A 21,979-nucleotide genomic window follows, 5' to 3' on the forward strand; every position below is an offset into this window, starting at 1 on the left:
CGTTGAAAGTTTTAGCAGAAATTGCAAAATATTCTAGTCATAATGCACACCAAATTTTAGAAGCATTTTATGTTTTTTTAGAATTACAAAGTATATAATATATGCCGTATAATATCGGAATGGCCCGTTTCGGTGAGTCTGATTCGGTGAGTCCGATTTGGTGAGTCTGATTCGGTGAGTCTGATCCCTTAACGAGGGATTTTTTCAATTTTTTTTTTTAAATTATCGGGTACCGTAGCCTAATTATCATTGCCGTTTTAGGGTTAGGGGTTAGAGGTTAGGAACTCACCGAATCGGACTCACCGAATAGTAGCAGACCCGGATAATATACAGACAAAATAAAGTAACTTTGGCAGGTTGAACACAATGTATTACATAAAAAAATATGATAAAGCTTTGGCAGAGAGTTTTCTTTTTTGAAGCATAGACAAACAAAACAAAGTAACTTTAGTGAGTTTAACATGTTTTATTACAAAGAGATATAACATAATTAAAAACATCAACTCAAATGTTTTCGACACGTATGCGTGTCCTCATCAGGAATTACTTAAATCTGCAATAAACATAAAAATGAAAAATTATATAAGATAAATCTGACTATGCAGTATGCACCATAACTGTAATGACACTTCGGACTGAAAAGCATAAACTGAGCAATTCAATTGTCAAAATGATATGTTATGTAATCGTTGCTGTTTTGAACAATGTAGTTTTGATTCATTTTATGGTTATTCTTTAAAGCTTGCATTGTTTCAAACTAGCCAAGTGAAAAATTTAAATTGTTTAGATGCAGATTGCTGAGGTGTCATTTTGATCATGTCATATATATGCCGGGTCTGCTACCATTCGGTGAGTCCGATTCGGTGAGTTCCTAACTTCTAACCCCTAACCCTAAAACGGCAATGATAATTAGGCTATGGTACCCAATAATTTAAAAAAAATATTGAAAAAATCCTCCGCTAAGGGATCGGACTCACCAAATCGGACTAACCGAATCGGACTCACCGAATCGGACTCACCGAAACGGGCCATTCCGATATATGCCATGCATGAAATGAAGTAACAAATGATATAATTTTTCAATGAGGTATTCTACATTGACTTCTCATTGTGTTTTTTTTCTTATTTTAAAGTATATCATCATATTGAATACTTAGATTTATGTGTATGTGAGCAACTTGTTTGGTTTTATTGTGATTTGTGTTTCCTTTTTTTTTTTAAATGCTTGCGTTATTGTGCAGATTTAGTTATGTTACATTTTTGACAACTTGAAGATGTTTGATAGTGAGAAGATGAATGAAATAAACAAAACCCAACTTGAATAATTCTGTCGGAGAAGCGTGGGTATGAAAGACGTCTCAGTCGATCTCTCCAAGCAGAAATCCCACACCTGCTGTGCCTTAGTTGTTTTCTGACTAGAAAAAACTTGGAATTCGCACACCAGTAACGGATCTATGCCAAGTGCTATGCTCCCAGTAATGTCGAACTTCATTCATCAGTACCACACCCATGTGGAAGAACATGTCAATTATTTGTTTTGTTTTCTTGGTGTTAGTGCTTACATATTTTTCTTTTTTGCTCACTATAGAGATTGGTATTATAGACAATATTTTCGATCATGTCCTTGCTGATAAAAGCTAAAAAAAAGTACTGCAATAGCATCTCCTTTTCCCATATGTTCATTATCAGGTGGTTTGACCAAAAGTCCTGTGGGCATTGCCGCAGGCTCTATAGTTTTTTTTCCATTTGTCAGCTTGTTGCTCTTTTGTTTCCAGTTACAGCATTAATAAGTAAGCTAAGCATCATCATTATCTTCACTATAAGGAACATCCGCAACTTAACTTACACTGCAGCTCAGGACTTATACATGAAATCTCTCAAAATAAATATTTTGAAGTTGTATAAGAATAGCTTTGCTGTGACTGTTAGAGCTGAGAGGTACGAACTGAATGATTAACGTAAGCGTACCGAACAAAGAAACCGTCACGAGTGCTCGAAGAATCGTAAGCAACATACAGAATCAACGTAATTAATTTCACAAGAGTTTGGTGCTACCCCTCTTTTCTACGGTGCATTTTTTATGTAGTGTACGTAGCTGTTGGTAATCCATTCTTTCTCGAAGTTGAAAGGCAATTAAAAACATCTCCTTTTCGATGATTACATGTCATTTTGCTACTTCCAGCTGCTTGTTGTGTTGCATATATTTGATTATATTTGAATAAGGACCTTCTGATGATCCCCCTTTTAGGGTGAAGCAGGCTGTAGAAGTGTAGAGGTTTTAGAAAGTAGTAACTATATATATTTGATTCGTAGTGCGGATGGGCTCAAAATAAAAACAAATTTAAATATCATGCATTTGGTTTGGCTTCGATTAAGCTTTTGCATCAATCAGTTGGCTATTTTTACCACCTAAGGTTGTCAATGTTTGCCTAAGACTACACTCTGGGACTACTCCCAGTTCATTTACTGCATGCAACTTTCATAGATTGCGTATAACGCGTAACAATACAAATGCAACTTGCTTTTCTTTTGTTGTCTATGGCATTAAACTTATATATTTTATTTTAGACGTTTGGCTTTTTTTTAGGTTTAAATTTGTAAAAAGACGTTTTCATGTGTAAGTAGCAGTATGAATGAATCAAACAAAATCCTTACTTCAAATGAAAATTTGATTTTGAAAGTGCTTTCAAATTTTCACCATGACGTCATGACAGAAATAATGAGGCTGAGACAGATGTTTGAATCAGTATATCCACAAGCTCATTTACTCATCCCGACTTCAGAGATTGATTCTTTCAGTATGGATTACCAACAGAAGACATTTAAACTAAAGCAATCTTTGTGTGGTGAATTCTTGATTGAAGAAAAAAGCCTGCCAGAGACAGCAAATGATCCTAGTTTTCATACCCTTAACCAATCATCTCATTTTTCCAATTCCAATCCTGAAAAACCCAACGGTATCGTGGTCAACCGTCTCAATGCTGAAAATCATTCAGAAACGGCTGAGACATCACTATCTATGTTTGAGTCAGATGAAATTTTTAATGTTGAAAATATCAAATCTCTGTCAACCAAATCAAGCTTTTCAGAAGTCACTTCAACGAAAGACAAAAGGAAGACTATGACGCACCCTACACCTTCTAATAGCACCAACTTAACAATTTCTTGTAACACTGCAGCTAAAAATAATTTTAAAGAATTTATTAAAGAAGAAACTCTAGATACTTTTGACATTTCAGTTTCTGCATGTAGCAACCATATGGGTAACAAAAACGACTTGTTATTTATGAAGGGATTAAACCTAAGTGCTGCAAGTAAAATTAACCCTGGTGCTGTTGCAGATTCGACAAGAAAGATTGATTTACATGATTTAGTGGAAAAACTAGACTCAAATGCCGCAAGAAAAAGACCGTTTATGTGTGAAATTTGCGACAAGACGTTTTCCCACAAATTTGCCTTGACCCGCCACCATAAAATGCACACAGGAGATTACCGTCACAAGTGTTCATATTGTAACCGATCTTTCATCGAAAAAAGTAACTTGGTAACCCACTTGAGAATTCATACCGGTGAAAAACCATTTAAATGTGCGTGTGGTCGCTCTTTTGCCAGAATAAGCTCTCTACAGGTGCATGCGACTAGGCATACAGGTAAAAAGCCGTACCAATGCGATAACTGCTATAAATCGTTTTCTCACAAGAGCTATTTGAAAAGGCACTCCAAAACACATGGTGTTTCATCATCGACTTCTCCACTTTTTGTAAACTACCAAGTGGAAAATACCCTCCCGTAGTTGATTGTGCTGATGTATCAGTTGAATTGATCGAAACTGACACAGCCTACCAAAGCAACCAGGGGCGGATTTACCTATGGCGCCGCGGCGCCCCCTAAAACTCCAATTTGTTTTTTTATGTCTGCATGCAAATTTCCTTTTTATGCTATACTTTAACTTGTAAATTTCCATTTTACTAACGTAAAACAATGCGTGATGTTTAGTCTCGGTAAGTAGACCTAATAACCGCTGATAACGGTACAAGAGACAATGGACATTATATAAAATAGTAATAACCAATAAAGAAACTTTTTAACTCAAGTTTAAATAATAAAATGCATGGTAGCAATCCAGATTTTATGGCAGTTTAGGCAGAGAGATAAGATGGAATGCCATACATCAACCTTTTAAACAGTAAAGCTGGATTTGGTCTTGAACACATCTCTGCTAAATTTATTACGTATTTTATTCAAAACATGTTTGTGATCGAATTACTTGTTTGAGGAAATCTAATGTCATTTTTAGACGTTGTTACAAATTACAATTACGTATTGAGACGTTTTTGCAACATTATCAGCATGAGTAGTTTAATCGTATTGTTCTTTTGCTCAACTGCATCATTGTCAGTTCACAATATTTTATTTTGCTGATAGGGCATAGGCCCGATTTCGCTTATTCTATAAAATAGAAATAGTAGACTCTTATTGCTGCAAGCGCTTTGTTCATATTTGAATTATTTTTTTATTCGCAATATCTTAACTGAGCACCACTCACTTGTACTTAAGCACACCTAGGCCTCACCGTTTGAATGTTTTTTATAATGCATTTTTTGGGGCTATGCACCAGTGAGCTTCAGGCACTCTAGGTTGGTGATTTATTGAAATTGATTTTGGTAGTTACCCCTTTTCATTCACTTGGAGCAATCACTGTTGTATAGCCTAAAGTTTTATTGAAAAATACCTAAATTATCATTTCACGTTCGTTACCGTATTGCTTTTAATTGCCATGAGCGTCATTATGGCATTGCCTCAACTTTACAACTGATTCTCACTTGTGGTGTTGACTTGTGATGTGGGAATGACTGGTAGCCTACCTGACTTAGATATGCAATTTTATTGATAACAACGCAAAAAATTTTCCCAAGCCATTTGCGGCGAGGTTGTTCCATACTTGTTTGGCGCCCCCTCAAATTTTGCCGTAAATCCACCACTGAAAGCAACTGCTTCTTTGTAGAATATTTACCTTTTGGTGCTCTCATATTATGAGACAAAAACAACAGTCATACCGTGTATTGCATTTTTTAACTTAATCAAACAGTATAAAACCTCTTGTCCCACGTTATTTTGTGCATGCTCTTTATTGTCTTCCAGGTCAATGCAAAAGTTTTCACATTGATTTGAACGCTTTGCTGAGCATATATTGGTACAGCAGTATGTCAGTAACATTAAGAAACTGTGACTTTTCAGCTACAAGCTAATTTTGCTCCGACGTACATAGGTAACCTAATAATTGTCCGCCCTGATGACTTTGTTGGTTGAGCGGCCGACGTTATGCACGAAGAAATGCAAAATCAAGCACCGCAAGGAAGCTTCAGGTCCGAGGATTATGAATCAATAATCGACGATTGCTACAATCAATCTTCGACTCTTGTGAAATTTGTACTTTTCAATCATAATTTCATGAGCAACATGCAGTGCGCTGTAACATAAGTTGGCAATGTCATATTCAGTAACGCCTAGTCTGTTCTTGAATCACAACCAGTGGGTTATGCTAGGCCTAATTTTTTGTGTGACGTTTTGGTTTAGGCTTACATTGGCCGCAGGCTTGAAATCATTTCCTCCTTTCAATTACACAATACCAGTAAAAATCTGGTTTTAGAGAACGCTGTATTCATCCACCGACCACCGCTAATGTGCGATGCTCTCAGGCTAAGAGCTTCACTTGAAGTGTAACCTTACATAACTTGCCATTATCCATTCTTACACCAGCACTGTCGTGTTTGTCAATCATGTTTGTAGGACCTTGTTAAGTTCTTTGCAATCATCGAAACTTTAATAAATTCTAAAAAATCATGAAAGGCTTGTGTTACTAGTAGCGATGATCTCTGCAGATCTTCCCACTGTTCTTATTTGACATACTGAACATTATGCTGGAAAAGCTTCTCCACATATGCCATGCTAAATCAATTCAACCTTCCTGCCTGCAAAGCATATCCAATCCATGTCTAATGCTTTTGGGTGATGAAAATAATTGTTATTGGGCATCTTTTGCTTCAAAAGAGATTCCACCAAATTTCGAAAACAATTTCTTGTATTTGCCAAACAAATACTGCTCCCAATTGCAGAAAAACAAACACAAAAAAACGCACGATATTCCTACAACCAATCAATGTCTTCGCATCCAAATACTGCATGGGGACTTAAATAGTCTGCATATACGCAATTAGCAACCACTGTCAATGTATAACAAAGATATTTTACCAAAAAATACTTATTCACAAAAACTTAAGAAAACGTTTACCACAACGCTTTAATGTGATCGGTCTAAATTCGTGGTGTTTCATGAAAGCAAGGACAGTGTGAAGTATGAACTGGTTAAATACTGTCGGGGTATCACAGGTGTTAGGTTAATGATAAAAAACAACCTTTTATGAAAATACGTGATGAACTTAATGTACGTTTAGCAAGTGACCAGTACGTCCAACATGATGCTAACAGCGAAGAGACCATGGATTTTAATAGGTGCGCTTGCGCAAAAACTTTTTTTTCTGATGACATGTAAAAAATGGGACGTATTTTCATTCACTTTGACATCTGCAAATATGATTATTTTTTACACGAAATTTAGCATTATTTGAAAGGAAGCATCAGATCGCATAACCTGGTCTGAGTCTGGTTTAAAATTCCGTAGACCCATGGCAAAATCAAAGAATTATGAAACTGCAAGCTTTTACTACAAATGTTTTGATGACCCAATTCCGTATAAGAGACATCAGTACCAGCTCTATAAAAGGCTTGTAGCTTAGTTTGATATATATATTCTTGTTTCTATTAACGTGTAACGTACGCAGTATTGATGAAAAAGGTCGTCATTGTGACAGCCATAATATACGCACATCACAATACAAAATAAATTCCCTATAAATTAAGATTCTAACAAAATTCAACATGATTGTAGGCCTACGTGGAACACAATGCCATGCCTTCTTTGCTGAAGTAACTCTGTAGCAACATAGTGTGCAAGACAAACTAATGCCGCGTAACCAATGAAAAAGAACCTCTGGTATTTCACGTACAAATGAAATGTATGCGAAAAACATGTAAATACTGTACAGTATAACAATCGTAATAAAAAAAACATGAATTTTTCAAATTAATTGATTGCATTTTGTCGAGAATGCAGAGGCAGCCCCAGACAGAACTTTCGCATTTCAATCTTTGGATTGAGCAACCATTTCACTTTATAATACCGATAAACAAACAGTTGTGGTGTTACTTTTTTGACCCTATCCCACACAATCTGGGACGCGAAATTAAGAAAATAAAATGTTAAAAAAGTGTTGAATTGGACCCTAAATCCAAGTTGGCATCTTTATGATTTATGGTAGTTGGGACCGTATCGGGCGCTGACCTAGTTAACGAAATCCTTCCTTTATAGTACATTGATTCGAAGTCTGCAAACGTGACCCAGGTCTACCATGTACTAATGTAGCAAGAATGGATTTTACCAGCAGGAAATGATGTCACAGATTGTTGTTCAAATGAGATTATGGTGGTTTTGAGAAAAAAATAAAAGTTTAAAGAAAAACAATTACCAAAGCAAATAGGAGAAAAACAATATCCACAATGCGAAAACGATAAGACCGTACACATCTTACCCAAAGTCTAACATGATTTCAATGGGTAAACGCTGGAAAAATTAAAGTGAAAAAAGCATTAAGTCGCAAGGATAAAAATTCACTGCTTGTTGTATTTTAAGATACTCAGCTTAAAAAGGTGCGCAATATTAAAGTGACAGATGTTGCTCGAAATTTTACCAAGTTCCCGATTTACATATTTAAAACTTAAACAAATGACAACTCCAAGTCCACGGAACTCAACTGATATTCAGCTTAAGAAACATGCTGTTTGGCGTTGTGGAAGATTTTAAGAGACATTTTAGTAAAATGCCTAAAAAGTAGCATTTTTCTAACAGGAAGATATGTCTGACTTCATTACAAGAGGAAGATACCACAAACCATTTATGGCGTTAACTACTGTTGGGAAAAGACTTGGTTAATAACGAGTCTCCAACAAGTCAACAGTTGTGAACTGAGCAAACGACAACTGAGCTTGTAACATTTGAGCAAGTTGGTAAATGATGAAACTGAGCTAAGCCATAACTTGGAATGTCACAAGTCAGCAAAATGAGTTTGGCAAGCGATGACCAAGCAAGTCTGACGTGAACACGCTCATTTGCTGACTTGGCAGTTGCTCAATTGTAATTGCTGAGTTGAAGCACTTGCTGAGTTGTCGCATGCCGAGTTGTCCGACTACCGTTAATAACAACAGGATAGGCGTAGTTAGTTACAAAAATAACGATTAAAAATATGCGCACAACCACAACCAAATAAAATTTTACACTTTTGCATGAATTGGTACGCGATTGTCAATAAACAATATCATCATCGAAAGTAGTGCCAAACCACACGAGTTTCGACGATATCTGGTGAAAAAAACAGTTTTTTTTTCCATTGAAACACACACAAAAAGCACAAAGGCAATGGTACAAACATGTAGTACAATAATGCAACGCTATCGGTGAAAATAATTTCTCAAAATTGTCTAGTTCGTAGAAAATTGTTTAAATAAGGATTTTATTAAAATAAGTTATGCAGCTAGAAAACACTGTAATGGATTGCTCTTGAACTGACGAGTAAGGAAAACTGAAGATTTATATAAAAAAGAAACCTATTTGACTGCATCGTGTTTTGGAAAACAACTGAAAACAAACATGAACATTTAAATTTCATGAATCTATTAACTTTTGTCGGCCATGCGGCCGAATGGTGAAGGCGTCTGGCTCCCACTCTGAGAGTTTATTGTACGATTCCTGGCACGAACGCGCGGGAGGACACTTGACGCTAAAATAGAAGAAGTTGACATAAAAAAGGGAACGGGAAGTGTTTGCCTAATACGCCAGTTTTGAGTGACTCTATAAAGGACAATAGGCGACTGCTACCGTTGGCGTATTTGTAATCTTCATGTCGCTGCAGATGGAGTGTTACATGCACGCGATACTGATATCAAATAAAGCAGCCTAGCATAGCGGTTTGAGCATTAGGGAGGTAATCATTTTGATGACGTAAGTTCATTCTCACCCCTGCCATTGTTCTTTTTAATTACTGAACAAAGTTCAAACCAAGGATCAACTCTTTGGTTGAGTGCTAAAAGGGTCGCAATGCTGCAATCAGTTGGTTGATCGGCGGAATTGTCCTTTGTTCAAAGTGTCTTGTATTCCTGCGCCTTGTATTCGATATGGCAATAGATGTTTCTTAAGACAAAGAAAATAAGTTGTGTCTTGATTTTGGCGCGCACGATTAATTAGTTGCGTATGCAAACCATGTGGAAGAGATTGCCCTAAATCAGTCACGATTATCATAGAAACGTTTGCTTTTAACCCTGAGTCTAGTTTAGGGAGGCGAACCTACAGTACTATCGCAAAATGACCGGAAAGAAGCATTCCATAGGGACTTAGACTACGATTGCATCGCCAAATTTTAAAAACTATTTCGCAATCTTTTACGGTGATCAAAAATTAAGGGAAGCTGAAGTCACGTGATTCAAAGATTTCCAATCATGACCATGATAGCCGGTTTCTGGCGATGACGTCAGAGTTGCAGCAGACGACAAGCTTGCAACGTGGCCAGAAGCACCCAAATAACTTGTTGGTGGCGGAAAGTCATAAGCAGAACTCGCAGCATGTTTCGGCGGAGAATTGTACGTTGGCAATAAACTGGCTATAGGATCAAGTTTAAGCGTTTGCTTCAGGCCAGTGGCAGTATGGCCAAGCGATGAACTGACATTCATCGGAGAGAAAGTTGAGTTGATGTTGGAGAAAGTATTCACAAAGGAAGTTAAAAAATGTTGCTCGGAGGAAGCTGTATTTAGATATGGAGTCTTCAGGATTGAACAGTCATCCTGAGATGAGGAAGCAAGACCTGGATTCAGTAAATTTGCAGTGACATCGCCAGGAAAGCTGCCAACAACATTTTCGCAACTTCTGTGAGATTCTGCATAGCTTCTATTCATTGAAACAGGACTCTTCAAAGATGGCTGAGAAACATGAGCAACGCTGATATTATGATTGGCAGTTAGCCATGTTTTCTGAGCAGTGAGCGGTACATCAGTTGCAAGGGTCGATCGCAGCCCATTTTCTTGAAGCTCCTCGGGCTCTATAAAGTATAATTTAAAATTTTGTTTAAAATTGACCAATCCAAACAGCTGTCAAATAAAGTCCTCGTGCATCTTTACTTAAACACATTGATATGTCATCACGTGCATTGTTTCACTGTGTTGGTCAACGATAAACACAAATCGACTGAATAAATGTTCTCACAGACAGCAACAGTACGAACAACGACAACGGAAGTTTTATTACGACTAGCCAGCATGTGGATCAACCTAACCAGTAACCACACATGTATCTATCTAGGCATTGATATCAATTCAGTTTGGAAACCAAAAATCAAAATAGTGTTATCCGCCAACTATTGTGCCTAACTGTTGGCTTTTCTGAAAAAACACTAATATCTACGAAGACTCAAAGCTATTTCTTGTCTATGCAATATTTTAACATATTGTTTTAAATTAGGTCAATCTGCTTGTTAGTTGATGCGTTTGATGATGATGTGCATTTCCCATCAGAAATTCAAACCAAAATTAATCGTGTTAAGTTTCATGTACTGTACTAACAAATTATTGTTGTAATGCCCATCAAAATAACACTTCTGAGGGTGTGCTCATGAAGAGAAAAAACACACAAAACTAGCCAATCGCAATTTCGACCAATAGATAAATGATGCATCTGGAGTACAGATTACTTACCTGGATTCGCTGTCAATGCACAGGCAGCAGTTGAACTCTTGATATCAGTGGCTTCTTGAATTGCGGATAGAACATAGGGAGACTTCTGTGGTTGGGGACGATTTACTGTCTCCATTGCTGCGTAGAAACAAGGGTCTAGTAAGTTAGGTTTTTAGTTGTTTTCTTTTGATTGAAGACCATACGCGCCGACTTCCGGGGGGGCCGGGGGGCGGCGCCCCCCGTAAATTTATGGTTGAGGGGCTACAAAAATGGTGATTCCAAGTGGTGTTTTAAAGATAAAAAGTTCGCGAAAGAGATTTAGATAATTTAAACGGACTTAAAGAATGCCGAAAGCAAGAAAAGCCTACGTTGCTCTTGCCCGCAAAACAGCAGCTGATCGCATGGCTTTCTCATACGGTATGGAAATTTCAAAGTAGATGGTAAAGTAACTTACGCTGCTGGACAGTAAACCAGCTAAATTAGATGCGCTATTTTCAACAAGGTCTTCCCGCTGTGAGACAATTATGATTCAACAGAACGCATTGTTTTCTTCGCAATGTGTGAGAATTAAATCGAAAACCGATAAAAGAAAAGGTGTTTAATGGTCTTGGTCGCAGATATTGCCTGCATTAACGACGTCTCTTACCGCTATTATCACCTAGCTAACCTGGCAAGCTGGCATCATTGTTTTATGCGGCCGCTCAGGTTTGACATCGACTTTAACGATCATGGAATGTTACCTAATAATAAGAACGATTATATCCTACACGCAAAAATAAAAAAATGATCTCTTAAAACAGCTCTTTCTGTTTTGTCTCGTGAGCTTTGCATATTGCTCAACAAATGCATAAAGTTTAGAATTGACAAGAAATCATTGAATTTGAAAATTAAGTTTGAATCACTGCAAACAAACGTATTCAAAACTTTTACTTAGGCCGACGCGATTTTACACTCCGTAATCTACGTCGACAATGATTTTTAGTGCGTTCATTTTGAAAACTGCCGAGCTGGAGACAACAGCATGTCCACGTGTTAGTTGAACTTGCCTTTTTGAGGTGAAAATCACTTGCGAACATCTCGACCTTTACTCGAGTATATAGCCTACTGTATTCAATAAAAGACTACAAAGACTTTCGATAAAAAACAGAAGAGAAAACACTTCGCCGTTGTCAACGCTTTGAAAGTAAGTAATTAGCGAAACGAGGTTAATATAACTGATAGCGGGTTTTCACTCTGCTTGAGATCATGATTTTTTGCGTTTTATTTCGATAACTTTACTGTCTTGATCGTTGTTACTCACTCGCACGAAACGGAAACGAATCGTCTTGTTTTCCAACTGTTCCAATTACGAGCTAACAATATCAAAATTTTTACGACTAGGCGTACTGCGTCTGCATGCGTAAAACTAATCGTATCAAGCAGCGGTTCTAATAAATTCGGTTTGTGACCTATTTGTCAATATAAACAAGACACTAAGCTTAATCAAAGACTATTTTAATTGAGTAAAATAGCGTTACGGTTATGACGTCATCACCTTTTTCGCCCCCCAAGGTTTTTTGAAAAGTCGGCGCCTATGTTGAAGACACAAAATAAATGTCAAACTGTTTATCAGATGCCCGGTGGACTGTCACCCATGTTTAATTGTTTACTCGTTGTAAGTATCGGTATAAGTTAAAAGTAAATAAACAAATCGGGGATTGTTATTCAGAATCTGATTAGCAATGAATTTGTACAAAAAAAATGAAAAACAACAACAACTATAAGCCATTATTTATTATATAAAATAACATTTCAAATAAAGTTTCAAAAAACAGTTCATCATTCAGAAAAAGTCTACTAGAGTTTTTCAAAGATCAAGCAATGCTATGATCACTCACAATTCTCAGGAAGACACCCAGTCTCCTCCAGACGAAGCCTTCGCATCGTTTGGAAGTAGTGACTCCTGACACGATCAGCATCAAATTCTACTCTTCCGTTCACGTTCCGGCATCCCGATACTAAGCATCCACATGGGAAGGACTGCCTGTCCACCTGGAGAAATAATTGAGTTGGAGCAAGGAACAAGCAGGAACCAGAATGCGAGATTTGACAGTAAAACAATAATAACGTCACCGTAATGCGATGATGATGTCGTCATCGTAGGTCTTAGTTCCTCCTGCAGGCCCAAGCAGGTTTGTTTACACAACAATCATCCGATATCTGTTGGCTACCGCTACATAGCCGAGTGGTGAGAGCCCTGGTTGAACGTTCTAAGGGGCACTGGTTCGACAGGACAAGAGCATGCGGCTGTATTTGGCAGGACACTTAAAGGCATGCCTGAAAGTTGATACGAATATTGGCTTCCTTGCCTTCCCGTTTACTTAATCTAAATCATCAACAACCGTACCGGGCGCAGGCCTGAATACGACAAAAAATCCAATGTTTGAAGTGGTGTGTTGCAACTTACTTGACAAGGTATCCCAGCCAGCGCACACTGGCATTGGGAGGGGAGGCACTCTCCCTCGCAATCGCATCCACATATCTCTCTCGACTCTCTAGTCATCTTGTTTTTGAACTTCTCATCAGAATCGATCTTCTGCACTCCAGCCATCCTAAGAGAATTTGAAAGTTATCTGCTGATTCCACAATGGAGTTATCGACATTTCGTTTCTGTGGGGAAACAAGTACCCAACCAGGAAAGCAGTCCTTTTTTACATTGACTTAACGTCTACAGATGTTGAATCAATGTAAAAAAGACTAATTTGCTGACTAGGTAACATCCCAGGCAGTAAAAGTTGCTTTTTACACTTTTTTTTTTTTTGTTTTTACACTTTTTTTGTTTTGTTTTTTACTTTTTTTGTTTCAAGGTTCCTTGATGTTGAAACGATGTTAATTTTCCAAGTTTGAAAAGTCTGGATAGCCAAACGCCATGTTTTTATAAGTTGCCTAACTAGTGTTGGGCGATATATCGAATTTTCGATACGATACGATATCTTTTCAATATCGATATTTATTTCAATATCGTTCGATATTTTAACTATTACAGCCCTACCTCGTAACTGCAAACACCTACAAAAACGTTGCCGAGGCCAAACGACAAAAGTTGAAATTGCCGTGGCAATTGCTGTGAACGTTTATTATGAAAAAAATTGTACCAAAACATGTAAAATGAGAAGCGAAAAATATACTGGAGTAGTCTATCACGACCGCACTGTTTGATTTGTTGTGATGTAATGATACCAAAAGTAGCGATAAACCGAACAACGCGATACGCGCGCTGTTACGGTAATTCACGTTGAATAACTCACGGGGAGGAAAAGTAAGTTAATTTTGGGTTGATTCAACGTTCGAGTCGGCACAAATCAATTTAATTTTCCCGGCGGGTTATATTGCGTAAAAACAATGCCCAATAAAAATTTTACGTTTGTTTTACATTAATTCGACGTCTAGCGATGTTGAATTATCATAAAATAACGTTAATTGCTCAACCAAGTACCGGTAACAAATTAATAGCTCCCTGCGAGAAGATTGTCTCGATTTACGTATGCACTAACATAATTTCGGCACAATTGGGATAGGCTACTGCGAGCAACACAAAGTCTGTTTGATGAAGAACTAGATGTCAGAATCGGAATCATCAGATGCTGTATCGGAGGATGAGGTTGTCGTGTCATCACTGGAATCGCACACATCAAGAGGCTCATCACTTGGCTGTAAATCTACACTGTTTTCGCCGTTCCCAATGAAGCGTCCACGTTTTGCCGCTTTCGTGCTTTGATACCCATCCACACGCCTCTTTCGCAGAGCTCCATCAGGGTGTTGACTAAGGAGCAAATTTATGGCTGAGGCATAACGACTGGGAGGATTGTCTAATCCTAACCTTACAAGCGCTCGTGTGGCCTCGGCATTTTATTGCCGACGCTAATGCGCCATTCATGCATCTGCGTCGGCAATCACCACAGCAATCCGACACTAATTTCGAAGACTAAGAAGCTCTTTTCTTAATTAGAACAAAAATATCGAAAAGTATCGAAATATCGAGTATTTTTTCAAATATCGTATCGTTTTGTTTTTTTCAATATCGCCCAACACTATGCCTAACCAATAACCATCCAACTGAGTCAATGGAGTGCCAGCAAATAGACTTAGACATAAACATGGAAATTAAACCGAGATGAGCATTATAGAAGGCATACACAACCATCTCAACTCTTTACAGCAGGTGCAAAATATAAAATTCACACTGGTTTTTCTATCAGGCCAACTTTCGTGTCATTTGTAGCAGGGTTGTCGGTATTTTACCCAACCCAAAAAAAACCGGGTGGGCTTTTTTAGAAAAACCCACTTAAAAAAACCAAAAAAAAACCCAGAGCATCATATTTGTCCAATTTCTATAAGAAAATTGAAAAAATGAACCAAAGTACCACAAGGTACTTAAAACAAACTTCAAATTAGGACTTAAGGATGTGATTGTGAAGTAAGTAAATTTCCAAGGATAAATTGAAAACACAGTGGATATTTCTGTACACAAAAATCAAGTACTGCCACTTTGTATCACACTAAAACTCATTTATGCAAGAAGGCCTCATAGTTGAACAGCCCCAGTGCATTATTTTATTGAGTTATGCCAGCATGTACTAAGAGTGAGAGGCACTTCATTGGTAAAAAGTAGTATGTGAGGTGAAATAAGCATGAATCTACCTTTTTTGCATCTTTTTAAAAAAAAACCGGGTTTTTCTCAACCCTGATTTGTAGCCACTACTAGTTCGCAATGCTAACACTTAAAGAACAATATAAGTTATTACTAGTTTAGTAAGCTTTTGCATGGAAACCGCTGTACTTTTATAAGTTCAGTAAATATAAAAACGAAACAGTTACAAGATACATTCACATACCGAAGTAATATTCTCCTTTTTTTGGCTGAAATTGGCTGAAGAAAATATAAATCATCTTCATCTTCTGACACATCGTGCACACTATTATCTTCTTCACAGTATTCATCGGAGGAAAGATCGGAAATCTCTTCCTCCTGATCTGAATCACTGACCATCAGCATCAATTGGTTAGCCTCCATATCCGGATGGGCCTCTTTTAGCTGAATAATAAAAACAACCATGTTCACAGCAATGATACCAACACTCCAACAACGCGAGTTGTTTAGGTAGTCCCCAGGCTCACTTCTCGCTTTTGAAGATTCAGACAGTTTGATTGCCACGAAAAATGACAAAAACATTGCTATGCTGAACACCGCGGGATAAACTTGAGGATGGTTATATCTATATTCGAATGAAAGTTCAGGCATGTTTCGATTGATACATCAACATAAAAATTCAATATTCTGGCAAATATATAACTAATATATAAGCTACAAGGCGAATTCGCCTGGTGTCGTATACTAGACTTACTCCACTATACAAACTTAGGGCATGCTATCTAAGGTGAACAAGGTGGCATATGAGCAACGGTTACTCCAATCTTGAGGTTACTTATTAATACCTGTCCCTACAAATATATTTAGCTAAATTTTCATGAATTGCAAAAAAATTTCCATGGTAAAAAAAGCAAAAACCAAGCACATTGCCACAGCAAAGTTTGCTCCCGATAATAAACGACAACCCAAACAGATTTTGGGTGATTTTGACCTTTCATTTCAAAACAACAATGACATACGCGCGGTTCAAACGGAAAAAAATACATTTCTAAAACAGCAAGAGATAAACAAAAATGGATGAACAAAATATTTTGCATTGCTTGAAAAAGATGTTTTTTTGTTGAATTTCAAACTCAATAAAGTTTGTATAATAGAAGTATAGTCTGCCGGTAACGAGTAGCGAGCCGTAAGTATTAAGTAAGGTGTTAATTACTAAACGTATAATTGATGATGTTGTTGTGAGCAAGACCAGTCTTTAGCAGTAAACACAACTTTCAATTTGGAAAAAGGTGATGGAAGAACAAAGAATGTTTTGAAGCGTTGTGAAACTTTATGAAACCCATCTCTTTTTGAAGCGGATGAATTTGAACCGGCGGCTGTTTATAGTGTTTAAGTAATAAGTATTGTCAACCAAGCAAATTCTATTCAAAAGCATTTATAAAATGAATAAGAACCGAGAAAATAATTTATTGCGCTTCAAATCATTGTATGACGTCACGCAAATCAAGTAGGAGTTACAAAAAAACTAGTAAAACAAAAATTTTAATCACCTCTCTGAATCAGGATTTTCTGCACGAGCTACATACGCAGGTTAGAAAGCGAATGACTCATGCATTACTCAGCCCAATAGCTCAGCTGAGCATTGGGTGAATACCGTTACGTAGAAGAAACAATGCTTACAGGGAGAAGTTCTGCTATGCCTTGGTTATGCAATAGCAGTCTTGTTTTATCTAGAAATTTTTACGGCAAGTAGTGATTAGTTCGGCGAACCATTGTTCAATATTGCCATGGGCTAATATGAAATAAACAGGCACACGGTATCACCAACTGAATCAATGAATGCCGTGATAAGCACGCTAATTGGACGACACATTCGACAATTGGTAGTGAATCAACATCAAGAAACTTTTAAATAGCATAAAACAAATTCTATTTTTGTGAACATAAGTGACATATCCCAGCTGACTAGGGTAAAGGCGAATCGGCTACAAATTTTAATCGACGTAGAATTAAACAATGACCATGTAAAATCATAGCAAACCTCTCTCAGTTTTTCATCCAGTCTTTGCTGTTGTTGCCGCTCTTTGACTACACGTTTTCTATACCTCAGAATAGATCTTTTGTGCTGGTCCAAAGACAACTGTTTGGAGTGCATATGTTGCAAAGACATGCCTATAAGAAACAATCACACATATAAATATTAATTAGCGTATTTAGTAATCGAGTTTGAAAGATCTCACTCCAGTAAGCCGTGTACGTGTAGGTTGTTGGAACCGTTCAGTGTTCACTGGAAAATAAAATTTTAACACTAAACACAAGAAACAAACAATTTTCACCAGCATTGTTTTTACCCAAATAGATTTAGGGACAATACGGTAGATTATGCAAAAACAATTTTTAAAGAAGTAACAAGGCTTCCATTTAAAAAAAGTAACTAAAATTTCTGATAAATTTAAAGGTTCCAATTGAAACCAAGAAATATTTAGGTTAGCTCAATTAAATTCAAATCATTTTACTCGATGTAAACTACGTAACCCACCTAATGTTGATCCACCCTGGCTTGGCACAGAAACAAAACTTTGCTTCCTTTGAAAGTAAAAAATAGTAACTCCCTTGAAAGTCACTTTTCTTTTGGTATCTAATTTCGTTTTTTTCGATCCATTTGTCTTAGAAATGCCTAAACAGACAAAGAAAAGTTATGTGTAAAGCCTGTTGCCTAGTGATTTAATAGATTTGGATTTAAACTGTGGATGAATTTGGTAGATTTAATTTTTGTTCTAGTACGCAAAACTTTAATAGGTCTGAAAAAATTAAACTTTTTATAAATATAATAACCTACAGCAATTTTTATTAAAACATCTTAACTTTTTAAGTTAACAGTAGCTTTTCTTTCGACAACAGCCATATATATTCAAAACTTTTTGAATACTTGCAATGCATTGTGTGAATTAGCCTACAAATTGTTGAATACATTTAAATGAGGTTGGTGTAAGCATATTAAGAAATTGAATATCTTGTCACCAAAAAATGAAATGTTATACACATCAGTTACGTTTGAAGAAAACATTATTAAGTATTGTTATCAACAAAACCAATTAGACATGACAACCCAGTTCAGTGGCACAGCCAGGAATTTAGAAAGGGGGGTGTTTTGACGGCATGTTTGCCTAGCGGGAGGGGGTCTGAGGGGCCTACCCAAGAAAATTTTGAAAAATTACTTTGAATTTAGTGCATTCTGAGAGCATTTTCAACAAAAATGTGGGTATGAATATTCCTGTAAAAAAGTGCTGTCTGGTGGCATAGCAAAAGGAAAAGATCCTGTTTTCTTCAAAAATTTCTCAGAAATAAAAGTTCTCAGAAGAATAAAAGTTCTCAGAAAAGCTAAGTCACTATGTTTTCTTGTTGCTAATTCCTGGCTGAGATATTTGAATGTTTGGTAGTTATTACCTATTGGCAAAACTCCCTCTTTTAATGTAGTTTCGTTCAAAATTAGGCAAACTTTGTTTTAGAGACATAAAGAGACTGAAAGCATCATTCTCAATATCGTGACATCACACGCTGCCAAAAAGGGGGGGGGGGGTTGAAACCCCCAAACCCCCCCTTGGCTACGCCACTGACCCAGTTGTTGCATCATAACATCAAAAAACTAATCTAATCTTTTATGCTAAAGCAAAACGTAGCTAACCTCTTTGCCATAGCAAACCATAAAAGCTATTAAGTATAGAAATGAACTCTCCAAAAGTTATATTTAAAAGCAAAAGATTTCCGGAAAATTAAAATGTCACGGAGGTTGAAAATGAATTTTTATGGTAAGTGCGAAACACAATCATACAAAACTAGTCCCAACCTATTGAACACATTTTCAAAGGCTTATGTACCGGTAAGTTATTTTATGTAAGTATGTTAATAAAAACAAAAATGGATAAAAACATGCCAAAATAAAAGCAAAAGTTAGCAAGATACAGTACCGTATTTAATTTACAAACCAAAATAGCATAGCCTACTTTAAAGTGTTATATATAGTAATAATAAATAGTTTCCCATTAGCTACTTACAAGAATGGGGCCTTTTTCTACAGGGCACTGAAGTTTTTCTACCAAACATCGGCAGTTTTGAAACTGTGTCATTTTCTAAAATTTTGATTAATGTTATAATCAATTAAAGTAAAGCAAACTTAAGCATTGATGATGCTCACATTAAACTGTAAGCTAATATGATGTTAAGCATTAAAGCAGAAATAAGAAAATATATATATATATACGGTACTTCATAAAACAAAGAAATAATAATACATTATTTAATAATACATTATATATAGTTTGAAATAAACATTATTTCAAACAACAATAATACTGCACTTTAAAGTACGAATTTTCCCGATAAGAAATAAAGAATTTTGCATAAAAATGCAGCCTAATTCTTGCGGAACACAAAGGGTTAAGGTAATACCACAAATTTAATAGTTTGCTTTTACAGTGCCATTTTATTTATGATTTACAGTGCCAATATAATTTTATGATTATAACCGACCGAGGATCATTGTTGTAAATTTTGCAGAATGCTTTAGAAGTCTATCAGTTTATAAATATATATTACTTTGCAAAGTCACTTCTTACTGTATAATGGCGCAGACTTGTGAAATATATGGCTATACTTATATTAAGCTTATAAAAAAGCTAATAATGATTAATATATACAATTTAAATAAACAAAACTGTAAGGAAAGGATCCAAAGTAACCTTATTGTAAGAGAAACAAAACAAAAGCTTGTGAGTTTGAAAATTAAAATATAAATAAAAGTTTCAGTAACGTTTTATAAAGAACTGTTAACAAGTTGCAATACAAAACAAAATACAAGGCATACTCTACATAGGTTACACTATTACAAGCAATAGATAAATTTTCTATAATAGTAAGATTTATGTAAACCAAAAAATATTCACTTTTACTTAAAAACTTACCATAAGGAGAAGTTGCATTGGGTGGTTTTGCTAAATCTTGTGTGGAAGTAAAACCAGAATCTTTTATATGCTCCTCCACTCTTGCAGATACAGATTTAGCTTTCATAAAAGAAAAGTTTGAATTCAAACTTTTACATTGTTCTTTATCAGTGTCAGATAGATTGAGATCAGAGGAAGATGATAGTATACTGCTGTGCACTGGAAGTGTCTCATTGTATGGAGGAAAGCAGGAAATCTCATTAAATAAATCAAAAGTTGAATCAGGTGATGAACCAATAAGGTTACTTTCAATTGATATGTTATTTAGTTCAACTAATTCCTCATTTTGATCATACCCATTCGAAAAATTGCAAGGACTAAATCTTAACTGAGTTGTGTTTTCATCGCCATCAATCAACACAGGTGCAAGGATTCCATTTTCTTGATTGTGGTTGGATGAGCATGGAATCGTAGATGTGCCTTCTTGCAATGTTTTATCATCAATTAATTCAACGATATGATTCAGTGTCTCACTTTGTTGCATAGTGTCAGACGATTCCTCGCCAAGATGAAATGAACAGTTAAAAGTTGAATATTGAAGTTTACTTGAACCAAGTGCACAGTTACAATTTGCAATTGGTGACTCAATCGAACACGGCAAAATCAATGGTTTTTATTTCTTCGTTTTCATCCAATGGTTTATTAATCGTTTGGTCACCATTTTCTTTTATATCACAGCAAATAAGAGCTGATTCAACAGCAATTTCACTGTGCATTTTCTTTGTTTCTTTATTGAAACTCACTTCAAGTGAAGAACATTCAACACTTCTTTCTGAATCATTCCTCAAGCAACTGTTGTACATAGGAGCAATGGGATTGTGTACAAGAATTTCAGAATTGTTCATATTAGCATCATAATAACTTTCCTAACAGTTATGATATATATATAAAAGATATGCACCTAACAAACAGAAATTAATTATTTGTTGCTAAGTAAACAAGTATGTATAGTGTACAATCTTTAAACTTTTGTGTAGATAATTACCACCATGGCAACTAACCATAAAATAACATACTTCCAAGTTTATGTACCCTACTATAACAATTTATAAACTCTAACCCAAAGAACAGATGTCATAACAATGTGTGACCATTAGCAAGTGTCACCTCTACAAATCAGCTCATGCTTATTGTAAGTTTCTAGAGTCAAAGGTTTATTTTATTTTCCTACCCCAGGTTGGCAATGTTTCCCTGGACTACATTGCAAAGCTATTGGAGAGCAGCAGATTGGATGCCAGCAAAATTGATGACTCTCTGTGTCCCACCCCAAACTGCAAAACAAAATTTGCCAAAACAGCAACAGGGGAACACCAATAAGAGACATATTTTCAAATAGCACAGATGCCCATTATAATTTAGCGTAATATAGATACAATAATAATATAGGTATATGGTACCGGTACTGGTAATACAATATAAATATCACAGAATAGCCAGTGACTCTTAAAAGTTTTAAGGTAGGTTATCTACCCAGTTCGGAGACAATTTACTTTTCACATTTTTTGTTGTTTTT

At 36.2% G+C, this 21,979-nt stretch overlaps 2 protein-coding genes across 2 annotated transcripts; one reads left to right on the forward strand and one right to left on the reverse strand.

Annotated features, from left to right (window-relative positions):
• The first annotated feature begins 2,719 nt into the window (after positions 1–2,719).
• LOC145780350 (uncharacterized) lies at positions 2,720–5,934 on the forward strand. Its single transcript, XM_082592078.1, has one exon. It carries the CDS (start codon positions 2,720–2,722, stop codon positions 3,791–3,793), a length of 1,074 nt encoding a protein of 357 aa, XP_082448204.1. The 3' UTR covers positions 3,794–5,934.
• A 136-nt stretch (positions 5,935–6,070) lies between these two features.
• On the reverse strand, positions 6,071–20,950 carry LOC145780483 (uncharacterized). Its single transcript, XM_082592133.1, has 9 exons — positions 20,428–20,950; positions 19,522–19,596; positions 18,006–18,143; positions 17,508–17,638; positions 15,711–15,910; positions 13,283–13,427; positions 12,714–12,867; positions 10,858–10,974; positions 6,071–10,205 (listed from the first exon to the last, which is right to left on the reverse strand). The coding sequence occupies exons 1-9, from the start codon at positions 20,948–20,950 to the stop codon at positions 9,562–9,564; spliced, it is 2,127 nt and encodes a 708-aa protein (XP_082448259.1). The 3' UTR covers positions 6,071–9,561.
• Between the last annotated feature and the right edge of the window lie 1,029 nt (positions 20,951–21,979).

The sequence above is a fragment of the Aplidium turbinatum genome, chromosome 1, assembly GCF_918807975.1.
Source record: "Aplidium turbinatum chromosome 1, kaAplTurb1.1, whole genome shotgun sequence".
Classification (NCBI taxonomy): Eukaryota; Metazoa; Chordata; class Ascidiacea; order Aplousobranchia; family Polyclinidae; genus Aplidium; species Aplidium turbinatum.

Coding starts and splice junctions, on each gene's coding strand:
- LOC145780483 (XM_082592133.1), bottom strand. CDS start 20,950: ATGCAACAAAGTGAGACACTGAATCATATCGTTGAATTAATTGATGAT. Junction 13,428..15,710: donor AAAAGGAGAATATTACTTCG/GTATGTGAATGT, acceptor AAATTCTCTTAG/GATGGCTGGAGTGCAGAAGA. Junction 10,975..12,713: donor TGGGTGTCTTCCTGAGAATT/GTGAGTGATCAT, acceptor GTTTCTACGCAG/CAATGGAGACAGTAAATCGT.
- LOC145780350 (XM_082592078.1), top strand. CDS start 2,720: ATGAGGCTGAGACAGATGTTTGAATCAGTATATCCACAAGCTCATTTA.